Raw genomic sequence first — 20,129 nt, 5'->3', positions numbered from 1 at the left:
ACCTCGCCATCGGTTTTTGTTAGAAAAAAGGTATCCCGAAGTCGATCCATCTCCAGCTCTCCATAGAAGAAATGTGAGCGGTCACAAGATATCCTTAATAAACAGTTTGAAGACCGGATCCGGTTCCGACTTGGCTTCTGCGACCAAAAAGGTTTATCGTATTTACCCCAAGGTCAGTTGCTCTTTTTGCCTTCGTTTTTGTTTGTCGTGCTAACTCGGCATTTTTTTTTTCTGACCGCTCTGGTCAACAAATTGGGAATACCTTTTGGTTCAAATTTTGGTGAAGGTCAACAATGTTTACCTGGCAATAACACTCATCCCAGCCTTCATACTGGTCTATGGATCCTTTTCATCATTTCTCAAGGAAAAACTCCATCTTGGGGATGCTATGCTTGCTGTCTTGTTTGGGATCCTGATTGGCCCGCATGTCGCTGGTCTCTTCAATCCACGCTCGTGGGGAGGGGGAGCTGTTTTCAACGAGGTCACACTCGAAATCACTAGGATAATTGTCGCCTTGGACGTGTTCTCAGCTGGGGTTGAATTACCAGCTGCTTACATTCTACGTCATTGGCAGACTATGCTATGCTTGCTCGGACCGGTTGTATTGGCTGGCTGGTTCATAAGTGGCGGGTTGATCGTCGCATTCGTGCCTGCCCTATCGTATCTCGAGGCTCTGGTCATCGCCGCTTGCGTTTGCCCGACTGATATTCTACTGGCTTCTTCAGTCGTGGGCAATGGTAGATATGCTCGAAAGCATGTTCCACCACACCTCCGACACTTGCTCCAGGCCGAGGCCGGCGCCAATGATGGTGTTGCTATCATACTCCTATATTTGGCGGTATTTCTCCTTCTGAGGAATAACTATTCAGTTGAGCGTGCAATAGGTGATTGGGTATGTTTAGTATTTTCACGCTCAGGCACTTTCAATGAAATTCTGTCTTGATTGACTGTTGATATTACTAAACCGCACCATTTGACTTCAGCTGCTGCTTGGTGTCTTGTACCACATAACAGTAGGGATCATCATGGGGGTCGTTACAGGAATGATTGCACGCCACACATTGAAGTTCTGCAAGCGGAAAGAGCTAATCGACAAAGAATCGATGGTCGCCATGTACATAACTCTCGCACTGCTGACCGCCGGCGTTTGCATCCTGGCTGGAACCGATGATATCGTAGCTGCCTTTGCTTGTGGGACGGCGTTTGCTTGGGATCATTCGTTTTCCGAAGAAATCGAGGCTTCCAATTTTTCACAAATTCTTTCCCATTTAGTCAACAGTAGGTTGCTCCCCTGCGAGCCAACATCTATTGCTGCTAATTGGACATTTTCTACTTGTACTGCAGCATCTGCCTTCATCTACGTTGGCGCGACAATCCCTTTCGAATTATGGAACGAAGCTGCTCTGATGTTGACTGGCTGGAAAATGATCCTGCTGGCGTTGTCCATTCTTCTTCTCCGGAGGCTGCCGGTAATGATCATCTTGCGCAAGATGATCCCGGATTTGAAAACAAATAGAGAGGCCCTGTTTTGTGGGCATTTTGGTCCAATCGGTATGTGCTCTTCGTGACTGTTCTTCCTGCCACTCCTGGCTGACCTGACTTGAACTTCTTTCTACTAGGAGTCAGCGGACTGTTCATAAGTATTTTGGCAGCAGAAAAACTTCCTACACCTCAAATCCCAGTTCGGTCAAGTCTCGACGTACTCGCGTTGACTATACAACCGATCATGTATCTCCTTCTCTGTTTTTCTGTATTTGTCCACGGCCTTTCGGTTCCCTTTTTCAACCTTAGCAAGAATTTCGGCTCACGCGTTAATTCCTTGAGAAGAAGCGGGACAATCACATCCAGCATTCGATCTGCTCGGTTCAATAATTTCACCCGATATGATCCCGCCAACACGGATGAAGCTGGCGCCTTGCAAGCCGACCAACAATCACTTGTCCCCTCAACACCCCCTTCTCCTACTCCGACCATCACTTCCAGGCGGGCGTTGAACAGATCAATCACTGTAAGTCAGTCCACACAAGTTGATGTGGACTGCGACTCCGACGTGGAGCATACTAAAGGAACACGTGATGGGCACGAGAAACAATTTCTCCTTAAGGATGAAAAGAAGATGGATGATGACTGGGTGGAGCCCCAGCCAGTTGGAGCACCCGATGGAGCCACAATGTACAAGTGTGGACAACATGTGTGTCCCCGTTTTTGTAGCTTAATGATAGAGCTTAAGTTGATTTTTTGAGCCTCTGAATAGCTAATCATCGAGCGCGGCGATGGAAAGGGGCTCGAGGTGTGGCGCCTGCAACCGGCATGGATCGACGCCGGGCCCTCCGACTCTTCAACATCTCGTGACTTGGAACGTATCGGTGCCAGCAACGCGTCCAAGGTCTTCCCCCCATCGACTTCCGCGGCTCAGCCTCACCCTCCTACAGAGATAAGTGAGTTACCGGTTCAAGGAATCCATTGACGCCGTACTGTCACCAAACTCAAGCTTCATACTGATGATCCTCGTCAACACCCTAGGCACGACCGCTTCACGAATGCAACATACCAATGAAGACCATCCAATAGGCATCAAAGTACCTCAATCACGCTTTTCCTGATGCTATGTAAGACACGCCATGCTCAATCAAATTAACTTCTTATTCACAGTCCGTTCTAGGAAACACCAGTGGGGAAAGTGGGTTGGGGGGCTCACACATGGCGACAGGAGGGAAACCCATTACGTCCCCCTCACCAGCGGATAGTGATTCACCATCGGATGAATGGGTAGAAGAAGATCCAGTGGCGCAGAAGCGAACTACTGATGCTCCTCGTTCTCCGTCGACTCGTATAAAACTGCGCCCTCGGAAATTGGCTGGACGTCCGAAGTCATTGACTACTTGGGATTTCCCAAAACCACAAGACCCAATGGAGCAGAATCGAACGGGGCGCGATTTTTCGCGTCCATCGATAGGACATAAACAGGATTTTACCCGACCTCCGTCGAGAGCTACGTCTCCAGCTCACCGATCACACGGTTGTAGGAGCAACAAAATATCTGCTCGCAGACGTTCTGAACCGCTCACCAAAACCAAGGTCAAGGAAGCTCAAATGGGCACCGCTTTGAATCAACATCCTATGACCTCCAAGGGTAATGGTGAAGACAGAGAAAACCGAAAGTCGCCCGCGACTCTTAGCAGGGAAAACTCAAGAGCCCCTTCGCCAACCTTCAAAAGCAGAGGGGCTGACCTGGTCGAGTCTAAAACGCGGAAAAGGCAAGGATCTCAATCCCAGGTTGATCCCCATCGGAGAGTGAGCTTCGTCGACCCTTCAGAAGGTGAGTGATTCGCGAGGCAAACAACTTGGCAGAAAATCCTGCCTACTGATTGCTGAAGCCACTCTCTGAAACTATAACATAACTACCCAAATTTCTTCGCTGGCCAGGCTAAATATGTGACACTCGGAGTGAGCTCGTTGCTTTAAGTTCCGTCAGTCAAGTTTGAATCTTGATGGGGAAGGCCAATCAATGCTACGTGACGCGAAGGACGATACATTATTTCCATGAACCAGAGTAGTAAAGCAAAGACGAGGCAACAAGCATATCGTTGAAAGCATCTGGATCATAGTTTCTATCCACATATCATCATTATTCTTGTCTTTTAAACATGTACTTAATTCCATGTTCTCTTCTTGTGTTTAAATACCTCTGCCTGTGATGATCAGCGCCAGATTCACCCAATTGATCTGGTCAACCGTCTTCCATTCATGATGGTGTATGTGTGACTTGCCGATGTCTTCTATTTGCCAATCACGAGCGTTCCCCCGGGCCCAGACCTGAGGGAAACAATTGGTTGTGAAGGCTGACGTACTCCCGGTATATGTACATATTTATGTACCTTTGCCACGCCTAGCTTAACTAAGCCTCTCAAACGGAGGGTCCGGGGGACCCCGACCGGAGGGCTCTCCGTACACGGCGGGGGTACTTCCTGCCACGCCTGTCCGTGGAACCAACAATGGGAGGGTAATCCGTGGAACCGACGAGGATCGGCTCGGTAACCCCTTGGTAAGCTCGTCGGTTCCACGAAACGGTTTTTTTCCACGTGGAACCAATGGGCTTCACACTTTTCCCCGTCAGTTCCACAATGTGCCTTCCTGGCACGCGTGGAAACTGTAAGAAGCCCGGAACTGCACAATACAGAACCAATGGCAATGAGCTCTCCACACGACGATCCCGGGTATCCAATCTTGGTATGATATTGCTAAAACACACTAACCTGCACAATACAGAACCAATGGCAATGAGCTCTCCACACAACGATCCCGGGTATCCAATCTCGGTAAGGAAAGAGAAGGGAGCCCGGGCGCGGGAGAGTCGGAACCATATGTGCCGGTAGTGGTAGGGTTAGGTTTTGCCCCCATCACTACCTTGGTTAGGTAATAGCTATGTGCATGAATGTGTAAGTACATAGCTAAGTGTATGTTCTTGCATAAGTGCATAGTGAACTCTAACACCCCCTCCCACGCATGCAAAAACTACCCGCCTAAACCCAGCTTTATCCCCGCCTCCACCATCTTTGTCGCGCCGAGTTGCTTTGTGAACACGTCCACCACTTGATTAGATGTACTAGTCCATTGTAGCTTGATGTCATTTGCTCAAATAAGATCATTTACAAAGTAGAATGCTCTTTGTAAATACTTGGTCTTCTTTTTTGATTGGTTGTCCATCACAATTAAGATGGCTGCCTCATTATCAACGTGAATTGAAATTTGAGGATAAAGTTTGATGTTGTTGAGTATGTTCATGATATGAGCCAATTGTTGAGAGCCTTCAGATAAAGCTAGATATTCCGCCGTACACATTGAAAGTGCCACCACCGTCTGCCGCCAAGATCCCCAAGCAATCACATCACCACTGTAAACCATTGCATACCCCGTCGTTGACCGTTTGTGTTCCCCCCCCCCCAATTTGCATCCGTCCAAAGCTGAAGTCCATCACCATTCCCTCAATAAATCAACTGTTTTCAAGAAGTCTTTTTCACGTATCCAATCACATGGTCCAGTGCCCGCCAATGTTCTTTGCTGGGGTTTGCCGAAAAACGTGCCAGTAAGTTCACAGGATAAGGCAAATCAGGCTGTGTACCACACGCAAGATACATCAACAATCCAATGGTCAAGCAGTAAGCAGTCGGATTCACAGGTGTACTGGTGTGAGTCTCCCCAACATTTTCATTCAAAGGGCAATTCCTTGGGTAGACAGGCCTAACAAACTTCTCAACAATTTTCTTGGCCATTTGTTCTTGGTTTAGACTAGAGATGCCGTCAGTCCTGCGCTTGAAATTGATCCCAACCAATCGCTCAACTTTTGGTGACCATTTGATTTCAAGCTCCTTCTGCATCCCCTTTCGCAACTGATCCAGCAAGAGATTGTCGGAAGCTAAAGCAAAGCCGTTGTTGACATGGAGCCAGATGATAACAAAACCAGTATTTTTTCCAAAAAAGGTAGAGAGAAGGTTCAATCTCAATAGTTTGGAAGCAAGCTTCTCAACTGTTGACTTGAAGTATTTCCACCAGCACCTGGCAGCCTGTTTGTTGCCATAGAGGGCTTTCTTCAATTTCATGACTTTCCCTCGTAAGTGCGGAAAAATCTCAACAGGCGGTTGCACATAGACATCTTCTTCTATTGGGCTGTACAGGTACGCCGAACTAACATCAAACGTTGCGGTTGGTAGTTGTTGCGGTGATAAACTGGAACAGCAGAATGTGATGATGATGTTCGTGGAAGGATAATCATTGCATGAGAAAAGGAAAACAAGGAGAGAGAAGAGAGAAAAGAAAAGACAAAGAGACACTCACCTGGAACAGCAGAATGTGATGATGATGTTCGTGGAAGGATGAGGAAAGGTCCTTCCACGTCTGCTGCTCCAGGTGACTACAAAGGTGAAATGTCACGAGCTGTGATATGTACACGAAAGGATTGAAGCACAAGAACTTGAGAAAAAGGAAAGAAATGACTACACAACCTCAACACCCCCCCTTGCTGAAAACCTGAGAGAAAAGAAAAAGGAAAGAAAGAGAAAGGAACAACAATGATAGTGAGAGAAAGAAAAGAATTAGAGAACTCCAAAGCGCGCACGATGTTCTTCCAGTAGGGTACGACCAAGAGGCTTAGTGAGCATGTCGGCGAGCATATCCTTCGTGGAGACATGCAGGACCGAAATTTTTCCCAGTTTGACACATTCGCGGGAGAAATGATAACGCGCATCAATGTGTTTGGTGCGCGCGTGATGTTCAGGGTTCTTGGCGAGAGCTTCAGCACCAGCGTTGTCGACGTGTAATGGGATCGCAGTCTTTGGTCGGAGTTTGAGTTCAGTCAGAACGTAGCGGAGCCAAAGACCCTCTTTGCAGGAGTCAGAAAGAGCCTTATACTCCGCTTCGGTGCTCGACAGTGACACTGTTGCCTGCTTTCGAGATTTCCAGGATATCGCCCCGTCGCCTAGTCGAAATGTGTATGCGGAGGTGGAGCGTCTGTCGTGGCGATCTTCAGCCCAATCAGAATCCGAGTAGCCAGAACAAGTTAAGGAGCCTCCCAGACGGAGGCGGAGGTGTTTAGTGGAGATGAGATAGTTGAGAACGCGGACGGCAGCTCTCCAGTGAGATTCGGAAGGATCACGGAGAAATTGAGACAATCGATTCACCGCAAACGCAATATCCGGGCGGGTACATTGGGACGCCCAGAGAAGTGCGCCAATGAGCTGCGGGTAAGGACCGGAGGAAGTTTGTTCGGTCTGTTTCCGTGGCACAAGATCCTTGAATAACAGATCGGTGGGTGTTTTTACCGAGACGTGAGAGTTACCGAGGAACCGTTGTTGTATATCATCTATGTAGTGAGGTTGAGATAGGTGGATGGTATTGTCTTCCAGGTTCCTGTCTATTTTCATGGACAGGAAATGATGGAGGTCTTCATCCGCACCGATTTTGAAACGTTTCCTGAGATTCTCAATGAGCGGGTCCACAAAAGTCGGTTCGCCGACTATCGCCAAGTCGTCTACATGCACAGTTACCGCTCCGACTAGAGATTGATTCCTGATTTCAAAATACAAGGTAGGGTCGTATTTTGATTGTGTAAGGCCTGCTTGCAAGAGACCGTTATGCAATTCGAGATTCCATTCGCGTGGGGATTGCTTTAAGCCGTAAATCAACCGGTGAACCTCGCAGACCCAATCTGGATGGTTGGGATCCTCGAACCCTGGAGGTTGTTCCATGTACACAGGCTCTTCGAGGTGTCCGTTGAGGAAAGCTGTTTTGAAATCCACCTGTCTACCCTTCCATTTCTTGATGGCCAAGAGACTTAGAATCAGTCGGAGAGTCTCTAGTCGGAGGGTGGGCGCAAAGACTTCCTCGTAGTCAACACCCTGCACCTGAGTATATCCCATTGCCACAAGCCTGGCCTTGAGTTTTTGTATCGACTTGTCGGGTCGTCGTTTGACCTTGAAGACCCACTTGGATTTGATGATTTTCCGTTTGAGAGGTCGGGGAACCAGGCGCCACGTTTCCATGCCGAGGAGAGATAAAAATTCTTCTTCTGCCGATTTAAGCCAGCGAGCCTTGTGTGGCGACCGGAGAAGTTGTTTCCAGGTCTTAGGTGTGTCGACTTCGTCGTCGGGGGAGGTAGACTTGGCCCAAGTGCCGTAGCGTTTGGGAGCACGCCGCTGACGACCGGAGCGTCGAGCTGGTGGGGATGAAGGTTGAGGCGGCGGTGGTGGCTGAGAAGCAGAAACGAGTGACGGGGAAGGTGGGGAGGGAAAAGGAGGTGGCGAGAGGGGGGCGGGGGGAGGAGGAAGATTTTTCTGGGGACTTGGGGAGGGAGGAGAAGAAGGAGGGGGATTTTGCGGAGAAGCTGGGGAAGGAGGGGAAGCATTGAGAGAGGGAGGAGAAGATGGAGGGGGGGAATCTGATACGTCCCTGGGAGCGTGTATGGATGCAACAAGGCGCCGATCAAATCGAGGTTTGAGTGGGATATTAAGTGGTGGGGAATCTAGAATTGATGGAGATATAGCCGGCGCCGGTGGAGCTGAGGACTTCGTCGAGGTGGGAGAAGGGGAAAGGTGCGCCGGCCACGGAACGTCAACAAATAATGGAGAAGGCTGGCGTTTTAGCTCGGCTCCGTAGGGAAATGAATCGTCGTCGAATAGGACATCCCGGGACTTTATTACTGACTTCTTTTCCATGTCCCAGAGTCGATAGCCGTTCCCATCGCCGAGATAGGAGAGAAGAAGAGCTGGACGGCCTTTTGCGTTGAGTTTCTGTTGATTGGCTTCTGGTACCTTGTACCACACCAGGCAGCCGAAAGAGTGAAGAGTTGAGAGATTAGCCAGTGGTTGTCGGAGAAGTTTGTTTGGCGCCTTGAAGCCTGCGGGAGTGTAACATGGAATGGAGTTTAGCGTGAAGGAGATATGACGCATCGCGTCTGCCCAGAAGAGTTTTGGAAGACCAGCACTCTGGAGGGAGCAGCGGATAAGATTGCCAAGTGTGCAATTGGTCCGCTCGGCAACACCATTTAATTCAGGAGAGTGAGGGGGGCCCGGTTCATGGGAAATTCCAGCAAGGTCGAGATAAGAGGTAAACTCAGAGGAGATATACTCCCCGCCGTTGTCCGATCGCAATGCTAGGATCCTGTGAGAGCCATCCTTCTCAAAATGGGCGCGAAAAATCTTAAAGCAGGAGAAAACATTTGATTTGGATTTCATGGGAAAAAGGGAAACAGCTTTTGAGAAGTCGTCGACAAAAGTAACAAAGTATTTGTATCCTTCTCTGGATACCACCTCAAACGAACCGACATCTGAATGGATAAGCTTCCCGGGGGCGTCCGACCGATAATTCGAACGAGACTTGAACGAGGATCGATGCATCTTTGATTGTACACAGATCGTACACTTTTGAACGTCCACTTCGTTCATGACGCTCGGTTTGACGTTTAGGATTTTGAGTAGGCGTTTTAGAGGCCGGAGGCCTATGTGAGAAAGGCGCCGATGGTAACCCATGAGAGTGCTGTCAACAGAGGACAGACTGTGGGTCGAGGTGGAAAGCGACTTTACCTCATTGGATGGAAGGTAGTACAAACCCCCTTTGCGGTAGCCGTGTCCGACAATCTCACCATCCACAGCAAGGGAGTTGGATTTGACGATGTCGCACCCATCCTTTTGGAAGATACAGGTGAGGCCAGCATCACACATCGCCGCGATTGATAGGAGCGGTTCGTGTAGATCGGGAACCACCAGAGTTGGGACGGATACAGTCGTGGCGAGGGGAAGATCGGCAGTCCCGTGATGAGAGGCCTTCACGGTTGAGTTGTCGGCCAGGCGAATGGGAGTGGAGTTGGGTTTGATGTTTTTGACATCCGCACGGTAAGGGGTCATACAATTTGAGCACCCGGAGTCAAGATTTGCATCCTTGCGGGAGACTGCGGCAGAATTTGCAGCGTGGTCAGCAAGAGCTACAGCGTTACCTGCTTTAGCTGAAGGATGGGCTGAGCTGTCGACGTCCGAGCCTGAGTAATTGGAGTCATCTTCATCTCCGTCACCACCGAGGTCCACGACGGTTGTTTGGCCTGCTTTTGCAGGAGGTTTTTGACGGAAACGAATTCCTGACGACTTGCCTGTGCGACCCCCGGCTTCAGAACGGCGGGAAGAGGAGTTTCGACGGTCATGTTCCGCAAGTACCCTCGCGGCGTTCTCGCAGATTTCGAGATTGTGGCCGGATCTCTTACAGAAAGAGCAGAAAAGAGAGTGATCGGCTGGTGGTCTAGAGGATCGGGGCGGGGCCTGGCGAGAGAGTGAGGCCTTCGCGACGGACTCCACGAGAGCTTGATCTTCGTTCCTGGTCTTTCTATGAAGTTCTTCCGCTTTCAGGGCATCCAGGATTTTGACGGGAGGAACTCTGGGGTTGTTCATCATTGCGGAGACGCAAGACAGCCAGTCAGATGGCAGAGAGGTGAGAATCGACAACGAGTAGATGTCGTCCAGAGTGAGCGGGGCATCAGCGGTGATGAGAGCTGAGAGGCTCTCAAACGTTTTGGCCATCTCGTCCAAGTGAGCGGTCAGGTCATCGCCCGTCATTCGGGCGGTCGTGAGTTTGCAAAGAAAATAGGTAATGCCCCCAGCAGATGAGTCCTGATGGGCCTCCTTGAGGGCTGTCCAGAGAGCACGAGCGTCCGTGGTGATGTGACGAACCTTTCGGACATGCGCTGCGTGGATCGTGCTGGAGATAGCTCCGAAAGCGGCTTTGTTGTTGCGAGCCCAGTGTGGATTTGCTCTGGCCTTCGCGATATCATCGTCGATAACGTACATGACATCGGTGGTGTTGAGATGGGCCCGCATAAACCAGGTCCACTCGTTGTAGTTGGAGCCTGGTCCGGGGGGCTTGAGCCGCTCGATGGTGGTGGTTTTGAGAGCTGGATGAGTCCAGGTTTCTTGGTCGGGTTTAGAAGACATAGTCGGAATCGGTCGACTAGTGGACGAGTTTGTCGAAGACTTGGGTTCGGGTTCAGATTTCGGTGGTGATGGTGTCATGAACCGGAAGCTTTATCGAGAAGCGTACGGATCCTCCACGCTGATAGAGATGTTGCGGCTTTAGCGGCAAATGGCGCTCATAACCTGTTGCGGTGATAAACTGGAACAGCAGAATGTGATGATGATGTTCGTGGAAGGATAATCATTGCATGAGAAAAGGAAAACAAGGAGAGAGAAGAGAGAAAAGAAAAGACAAAGAGACACTCACCTGGAACAGCAGAATGTGATGATGATGTTCGTGGAAGGATGAGGAAAGGTCCTTCCACGTCTGCTGCTCCAGGTGACTACAAAGGTGAAATGTCACGAGCTGTGATATGTACACGAAAGGATTGAAGCACAAGAACTTGAGAAAAAGGAAAGAAATGACTACACAACCTCAACAGTAGTTTGAATTTATTTGCCATAGAGATCAAAAGTTGAAGTGTATTCAATGACACTGTTGGCGCATAAGTTTCATTGCAGTCGACTCCAAGTTGCTGTTGAATCCCTTAGCCACATACTGTGCTCTGAATTTTTCAATTGAACCATTGGGTTTCCTCTTGATCAAAAAAACCCAACAGGCGCCCAACACCTTCATCCCTTTGAATGGATCAATTGCTTCCTAAAAATCGAGTTCACCAAATTTCTCCATCTCATACATTGTCAGCAGTCTGCTAGTCAAGACAGCGCAGACAGCGACAGATTACGGGCTGCTGCGAGTGAGAGCGGCCTGCAACCAAGCAACCCCTCCGACTGGGGAGCGCACTCAGGTGTCCCCCCCAAGTGGGCAGGCCAGCCCAAGTGAAGCATGACTTCAGGCTCACCAACCTTGAGTGAGTGAGTGAGCAATACCTGGGCATCTTCTAATAAGATTCCCAGGTGGATAGATCATAGAGTGTTGATGCACATTGAACCACAAGTTAACCCAGCATACACCACGGATGCACTTTTAAGATTTCAGTTCGAAGAAACTTCAAATGGGCATTAATCCATCTTTTTAAACAAGCATTTGAAAAAAACTCAAGTATTATTTGGACAATATGCAAGATTTTTGATTTTGACCCAGTTGGCGACATCCCAACTGAATTGATTTTCCTTTGAAGTTCATTCGAAGTACCTTCAAACAACCTTTGGAGTTTTGCGTCCGTGGTGTAGCTGGGGTATAAGTATCAGGGACTGTTCCTACCAGGAATAGTCCCCAGATCAGTTACCAGACCCGCTTCTATTGTTGCATTCGACGACGCACACTGAACACAACGATTGGGGTTTTTACTTGATCCACCTCTCTCTCATTCTCATCCTTTCCGCACTTGAACCAACTTCCAGTTCCACTAGGTAAGTCGGGCCTTTTCCCTTTCTATCTTCCCTGTCCTAGACAGGACCATATCTTCGAGTCCCTTGGACTTTGGTTGTATACGCTCAACCAGCGCCTCCAGACGGAGGCGCGGCTTTCCTCCTTGTGCTGCGGCCAAGTCGAGCTCTGACAGACGTCGTGACAGCTGAGACCAGCTGAGAACCTTAGAATATCTCTAAGGTTAAGATTCAGAGCGCGGCCACAATAGAGACCCGCCCTGACATACATAATCCAGACCTGCTAGCACCGCCTTGATTGTCTTTGGTAAGTTGATTTCCGGTCCTACATCCAATTGTGCAAGTTGACAAGCTTCTTCTGCAGCAATGACATCAGTTTTCTCTTTGCCTAGTTGCAACATGATTTGATTGAGAATGAAATCAAGATCCGATTTCTTCACCTCTTTCTTGATCAGTAAATTTTGAAAATCCGGGAACACAGCCGCTTTCAAATGAATGGCCCTCCTTTCCCTGGGCAAGAAAAATAGCCATCCGGCTCCAGCATCAGGGTATCCAATGAGGACCGCCTCTTGTGCTTGTTCATCTAACTTCTTCCGCCAATCATTAGGTATATGGATTAAAGCCTTTGCACCAAAAGGATAGAGGACATCCGGATTTGATTTAACACCGTAGAATAACTCCGTGGGTGATTTTCTACCTGTGCGTGAATTAGGGATCCTATTATGCATGTGTCCCGCTGTTGACCAAGCGTAACTCCAGAATCGCTGAGGAAGACCACTTTTGTGGAGCATTGTGCGTGCCATGTTGCCTACTGTCCGTTTCAAACGCTCAGCTTCACCGTTCTGCTGGGGTGTGTATGGCGCACTTGGCGCCGTCTTAACCCGATAGCATCAAGTTGGCGACGAAGGACGTGAACGTATTCCGGAGCGTTGTTGCATCTGATGTGTGTAGGATAGCGACAAAAGTAGTTCTTGATGTGGTTCAACCAAGACATAATCTTGTCTGGCACATCCGCCTTACGCTCAATGGATCCAACAAACGAGAAAGTGCTGGCGTGATCGCGCAGCGTTACACAGTACTTCATACTATGTAAGTCTGTTTCAAATGGACCTGCCACATCAGATACCATCAAATTGAGAGGTTTTTCACGAGTGATCTTTGAGTCAACACCTAAAGACTTTTTATCAACGCTTTTAGATTTCGCACACCAATCACAGAAGAACTCCGTCCACTTGAATTTCACTTCCGGGTAGTTCTCTTTGAGGTCAGTCCTTACGGTCTCATCCGAGGCGTGTCTGAGGGGCACATGCCATTTTTAAGGATCAAAAGAAGGCAATTGGGAAACTTTATTCAATTGATGACGACTAGGGACAGGTTGAAGAGACCAGCAGAAATTATGGAACAGTGTAGGGTAGCAATTATTACAAGGGTCCAGTAATGTGGCTTCTGTCCCGTTGTACTCAAGCTTCCAACCAGCTGCAATGAGCCGACCCGTTGAGAGTATGATTCCATCTACCCCAGGTACGTGGTAGACCTCCTCAATCGTGATGTTCCCCGTTGGTGTCAGAATCTTCACTCTGGCAACATCAGAAACCGTGACATGACAATTGGTGACGGCCAAGTAAAAAGTACGAGGTGTTGTCAGTTTGCGGGTTGTTTCAAAGAGCAAAGAGTTCCCACTCACATGAGCTGAGGCACCAGAATCAAGGAGGACGCCTTCGGTCATATTCGGGAAATTGATGGTTGAATCGTCTTGGAGGAACATATTTTGAATCACAAGACTCAAAATCTGCAGGGGGAGCGGCTATCTTCTTCATTGCTACAGCCCACCAATATTCAGAACAATTGGCAAACCAGTGACCATATTGAGAGCAGTAAGCACAGTCATGGCCATAACATTGAACTTGCGCATCCGTTTGACCTTTCCCCTTGTAGAATTTGGCACGTTCAACTGCAAAACGCGGGTGGTTGAGTTTCAATGTCTTATCTTCCAGATTACGCCTTTGTGGAGCCATGTATTTTCCTTTGCTTCCTTGATTGAAAGCATTAATCCGGTCAAGGTCCATCCACACTCTTCTTGCTGACTTTACCGGTCGCCGCCTGAATTATTGTGGAAACATTGGCAAAAGATGGGTCTTTCTTCTTGATCAGATGTTGATTGACCGTGAATTCAAATTTTGTTAACTCCGTACCGGTGACTGGCTTGAAGTTCATCTGAAGGAGGATTCCAACCGCTTTGTTGAGGGTAAGCTTGGTCTGCTCAAGTTCACTCATCACCTTGGCCCATGCTGACATCATTGTTTCATTTGCAATGCCTGTATTGTTCACGAGTTCCATCAAGTTTGTCATGAGGTCAATCTTGTGTCTCCAATTGGATTGTCCACACTTGAGTTTCAGTGCCTTGAAGATGGCCTTTGTGGTCTTATGACCCGCAGCTTTGATGATCCCAAGCAAAGGCTTATCAATTGTATTCTTCATGAGGCTAGCAATTGCATGATTGTACTTGGTCGCCAGGTCAGTGAAGCTGTTTGTATTTGCTATCATTGCCTCAGTCACGGAGAATGATACTGAAGCGTTGCTTCAATTGACTCTTCCCATTGCGCATAGTTTGCTGAGTTGAAGGAAAAAACTACATGGTCGGGGTTTACTTCTTGATACAGCTTGAGAGGTGATTTCAAAAAACTACCAAGTATGATTTCTTGGCGGTGTTCTTGTGCTTGGACGGCGGCCAATACAGCGTTGTGTCCCTGGTGAGGAGCCGCTTTCAGGAGATTCAACTCGGCCGGCATGTCAGCCATTTGGTGTTGGAGATTGGCGAGCGCATCGTTTGGATTTGCTGCCATTTTGGTCGGGATAAGGGGGTTGTGGGGGTGTCTTTCTTGTAAGAGTATTTCAATCTTGTCTTCCAAGTATCCTTTGTCTCTTAAGCAAATTTGTTCTATTTCTAAATCTTGCTGCAACCTATTCATCTACCGACCTCCCGTAGATTTGGAAAAACCCCTAGCCTGAGTCAAACGTGGCCTGGAAAAGAGCCGGCTTTTAACCTGTAAGAAGCCCAGAACTGCATGATACAGAACCAATGGCAATGAGCTCTCCACACGCTGATCCCGGGTATCCAATCTCGGTATGATATTGCTACAACACACTAACCTGCACAATACAGAACCAATGGAAATGAGCTCTCCACACGCTGATCCCGGGTATCCAATCTCGGTATGATATTGCTACAACACACTAACCTGCACAATACAGAACCAATGGCAATGAGCTCTCCACACGACGATCCCGGGTATCCAATCTTGGTAAGGAAAGAGAAGGGAGCCCGGGTCGGTTAGGTAATAGCTATGTACATGAATGTGTAAGTACATAGCTAAGTGTATGTTCTTGCATAAGTGCATAGTGAACTCTAACAGAAACCACGTCAGCTTGTTGCTCAAGTCGGTTCCACGGCATCTTGTTTTTTTTTTTTTTTACTTCCAGCCAAGACCACCTCAGGCTGTTCCTGCTGTTCCTGAGGTTTTGAAAGTCCAAGGAAACTTGATTTTGAAGAGAGGAAAAGAAAATGAAAAAAAAACTTAACAAAAAAACCAATTGCAAACCCAATTGCAAACCATTGTTTGGGAGGTTGATATCATGTAAAGAAGCGCCATATAATAATGTGAAATGGCTGAGTGATGTGGTACTCCCTCTCATCTCAACTCCCGCGCTGATTGAGAGTTCAATTCCCACTGGTGATACTTTTTACCAGGCTGTGCTCCTGCTGAATTTTTAAGGCCCTACATGGCCACGTGGATTCCATGGGTACACATCTGTAAATATCCGTTGTAAGACTCAAAAGTGTTCCTGAGAACCTTTTGCTGAATGGAGAAGGGGATGATGGAGGTGCAAACTCTGCCCTTCTATGCTATCAGTCAACAAGACCCACCAAGCTAAGCTTGGCAAGTTTTAATCAAATGATAGGTCTGGTCTAGTTCCAGATGAAGTTGTTCGATGACAGGTATGTGAGAGTTGAGAGTGAGTTCAGTAGTTATTTGCAAATATGAGGGTTGTGAGGAGGTATAGATGTGATGGTAAGTGTGAAGGTGGTATGTAAATAACTGGGGAGTACTGAGCTGAGGAGCTGACAACTGGGGAGGAGAGAGCTCCTTATATAGACAGAAGTGGAGCCCCAGAGGGCTTGTGGGTTAGGGTTTCAGCTGATCTGGACAACAGGGTGAGGGATTTTAGCTGGTGGGAGTAGATACAAATGATGTCATACTGTGTCAGGGGTACATAAATGATGTCATAAGAATGCAGTAGGGCCGCATGAAGGCTGCGTAAAGTGACAGTAGACTGCATGATTTGACAGGTGGATGCAGGGGGTGCATAAATGAAGTCTGAGGCTGCAGAGTCAGTGTGTGATGACATCATAATATGGAAATAGAAGAGTACTTGATAATATGTAATGACTGTATTCTGATGGGGAGATGTATGTTTGTATCCTGTGATGTGTATAAGCATAATTCTGTGATCCTTGTCTTGAAGCTTGTGACAGGTTGGTGACTGGGTATGTTGAACGTGTGATGGGTGTCCCGTGTCCAAGGAAGTGTAGGTTCCAAACCAGAGGGGCTCCAGTGACGCTTCCAGTGGTGACTAGGGGTAAAATTGGCCATAGAATCCATTTCTGGGGTCCATTTGATGGTATCTTGAGGCCTAGTATGAGTAATTATGTGACTTAGAAAAACCTTTTCATTTTTCCACTTTTCCGTCTACCACATCCTCCCCCAACTTATTGTCTGTCCCCAGACAATTCCACCAGAAAAGTGTTGCGGCTTGGCTTTTGGAAGCTTGAGGCTTGAGTTCTTACTGGATGAAATGATGAATTCTTGGGAATTTGGCCGTTGGACGTCTTCTGGGTACTGTGTCTGAGAGGCTGAGTGGGGTGAATTTTGGTCAGAAAATTGATTTTTGTCGTTTTTCTGACTTTTCTTGGAGAGAAACTTTTGAGGTGTCTGGGAGTCGGAGTGCTGCGCGCAGTTCGCAGCTGCGCAGTCGCGCAGTCGCTGACGTTGCGAAGTCGTGGCGTCCGCAGTGTTTGCGCAGGAGCTCTTGCGCGCTTGGCGCCGCGGGCCTTGGGTGTTGAGTAGTGATCGGGGACTCGCACCCGCCTGTAATGGCTGACTGATCGGGCTTTGGGCCCGGGTACTTAGTGTTGGTCGTACCCGCCCAGCAGCTATCCTGGTCCCGCGGGGTCGCCCGATGCGCCGCAGTTGTCTTGTTGGATTACGCGTAATCCAACAAGAGGACTGCGGTGCTGCGAATGTCCAGCCCCGCGTTCGGGTCTCGAGTATCTATACCCCTACCTCACCACGAGGTATATGCGTGTAAACATATGTATATTGACCTTACTGTAACAAATATCTTGTTGATTATGTATTAACACGTTCTTTACTTGTTATCCATTAAAGCTGACTAACAGGATGATTGGCGTTGGATCTCCTTGGCTTTTGTAATCAGATAACATCGCGCATGATTCATGACGTCTTTTCATTAACATTCATGTCGTCATTGTATGCTTCCGCGACCTTTGTCTTTATCTTTTTCTCTTTGAATCCGGTTGTTCTTTCTTTCCTCTCTTTCTCCATTGGAATATTCTTTATCATCATTTCCTCAGAAATCTAAATTATCATTATCAACAAAATCAAGAACAAACGATCTGAGTTATCCTTAGAAGGTTTCTATTTGCACATTGCTTAGAACCTTACATCTAGTTACTATCCAAGCATTGGCGAGTTGTCCTCTTGGATTAAACTTCATAGCCAATAAATAGCAAATTGGTAGTAGCCTGATCCTCACATTTATATTCCAATCTTTCAAAACATACTATTATAACTTTATATTTCCAAAATTCTTTTACCTTTTCAAACAATGTCTGAAGTCTCCGATATCGCACCCATCACTCCTCTCCAAAACTCTCCTGCTTTTACTCCTTCTCCACCTCTGGTTGCCGATGTTCCAATCCCTACTACGACTCATCAATTTTTTTCGGTCAACACCCCTTCTCCTTTTGATCACAATTCCCCTTTGTTCATGTCGTTTTCCCCTCGATACATCCCAACAACCTCTCCACAGCCGCAAGATCAACAACGAGCACAACAAGGACCCTCAACAAACCGTCCTAATGATTGCGTGCAAGAATTTTCAAATGCCGGTCATCAGCCGCAAGTTCCTTTGGGTTCCGGTAAACAACGAGAAGCGTTGGACGACGACATGTCGGCTCTCCTGTCCAACTTACGGGTCAACAATTCGACTCAGTTGACTTTGATTCAGGAACAGGCCGCTTCAATTGCGCTTTTGAATGCGCAGGCTTGACAGGACAAGACGGCGATCTCTAATCTTCAGGCCGAGACCAAGAACATCAAGGATATTTTTCATTCCAAATTGATGAAAACTCAGGCCACCCATGATCAATCTATTGCTCATCTTCGGGGTCTTTTCGAGGGTTCCACGAATTCGTTGGGAGGACGGTTGGGTCGGTTGGAGGTGGCTAGCTCTCAGCCAGCGGTTTCCCGCATATTCGTAGAGCCCCCTCATCAATCCCATATTTTTTTCACCGGAGCCCCTCGCAAAACTAATAACTTTTGTTTCACAATGAGAAATTCTTTTGAGCAAATCAGAGAGCAGTTCAACACCAAGAAGCAGAAGATTTTGTGGATCTCCGGTTACTTTCGTTCGGGTCCAGGCCGTATGGATGGCAAGGTTCCGTCTTACACATGGTGGCGAGGTTTACTTTCCAACAATGCGGCAGCTCTTAATTTACCGGCTCTCAAGGCGTCTTCTAGGATGGAATACGTAATCCCTGAGCTCCATGACGTTGACTCTTTCATCAACTCCATTGAGCGCTGTGGAACTACTCTTTGGGGGAATAGAGCTTAGAGAGGGATGAGTGCGTGAAAAGCTGCCTCTCAGGTTGGGAGAGTAATATGGGACAAGAATAAGAGTATGGACTCTTAAAGAAAAGTGTGGCTGATGAAGTATTGAGAATAGTGCTTTCTAGACGAAGTCAAGGGGGAAAATATACTGTAAAATATGTGGTAAAATAGGCTATGTAATTCTTATTCTGTGACCAGGGATGCAAAGTGACAATCTGATGGGGGACAAACAGAATGGGCCAAAAGGCTCTACATTTATAGTGAGGGGACAACAGGTGGTTCTGAGACGAAGAGAAAGATGGGAACAGGGTACAAAAAGCCTCCAACAAGGTGACAAGGCAACAAACCAACAAGGCATCTACTACATGGCTTGGGATGACATAAGAGGAAAACAATAACCATGGCGCATCAGCCGCCATGCATCTGAGAAAGAGTTACGCCTTGCTGGAATATAGAGGAGTTAATTCTAGTGAACACTCAGGGTCCTTCCTAATAGTCTGGCTCTGTTTGATGGTGGACTTTCTCCCACTTTGACCTGATTTTGTACATATTTTATTACCCATTGTGGAGGGCCATCCATGAAAGTGAATACTGAGAAGTTGAGGCGCCTTGTAGAGATGGTTCTAGGCTATTATGAAGTGTCTGTGGGCGTTTGGCGGTGATTCCTTCCTGGTGAGTGTCTGAGTGATGTAATAAGGTTTTGATTAGGCTCACCACATCCACCCCCAAATTAGATGATGTCCCCATCATCCAACCTTGAGTGAGGTGTGACGAAGAATAGAAAAAGAAAATAGGGCAAGGCAAAAGAAGGCTGTGACGTGGCAAGTTTTATTGGTTTTTGTGCAGATTTTTTTTTGTATGTTTGATTTTCCTTCTAGCGTAAAAAATTTGAGATGAGTTTGAAGAATAGAAAAGCTATGAACAAGTGAGGCAGAAATAAGATTTGGTTGATTTATATTCCTTTAGTGATTTTTATGCTGTTTTTCTTATTTGATTTTATAGTAATTTTCCAGGAAATAATGTGACGATGAAAAGGTATATCTAGATGAAGAAATAAAGGAAAAATGTAACAAGAATTTTTAGTGGAAATGGGTGGAGAAACCACCCCCAAATTGGTGTGATCCTTGCGGCGTAGCTATCCTTAGTTTCGTCTCCAGGGCTGTTTATGTCATCCGCGCTAGAAGTTCCAGACCTCGGCGCTCCTCCTTCGTCGTTGCTCGCGCTTCCAATAGCAATCCGTCGGCTTTCGCGCCATCAAGAGCTCCAATAGCTTTATTAGCTCCCTCCCGACTTGTGAACACAACCAGCGCAAATAACTCCATCCCAGATCCGACGTGTGGCGTAAAAGATTCTCTTATAGCTCCATGCTCTTTCAAGG

The 20,129-nt window shown here is 47.5% G+C and overlaps 1 protein-coding gene across 1 annotated transcript; it reads left to right on the top strand.

Moving 5' to 3' along the window:
• Positions 1-388: 388 nt before the first annotated feature.
• PtA15_9A25 (uncharacterized protein) lies at positions 389-3,327 on the top strand (the record flags this gene model as incomplete). Its single annotated transcript, XM_053172450.1, has 7 exons — positions 389-868; positions 984-1,278; positions 1,345-1,551; positions 1,620-2,191; positions 2,255-2,438; positions 2,524-2,579; positions 2,653-3,327. The coding sequence occupies 7 exons, from the start codon at positions 389-391 to the stop codon at positions 3,325-3,327; spliced, it is 2,469 nt and encodes an 822-aa protein (XP_053023456.1).
• Positions 3,328-20,129: the final 16,802 nt, after the last annotated feature.

This window comes from Puccinia triticina, chromosome 9A, assembly GCF_026914185.1.
Source record: "Puccinia triticina chromosome 9A, complete sequence".
Classification (NCBI taxonomy): domain Eukaryota; kingdom Fungi; phylum Basidiomycota; class Pucciniomycetes; order Pucciniales; family Pucciniaceae; genus Puccinia; species Puccinia triticina.
The sequence above is the reverse complement of the archived record's forward strand: the minus strand, read 5'-3'. Positions and strand labels throughout refer to the sequence as shown.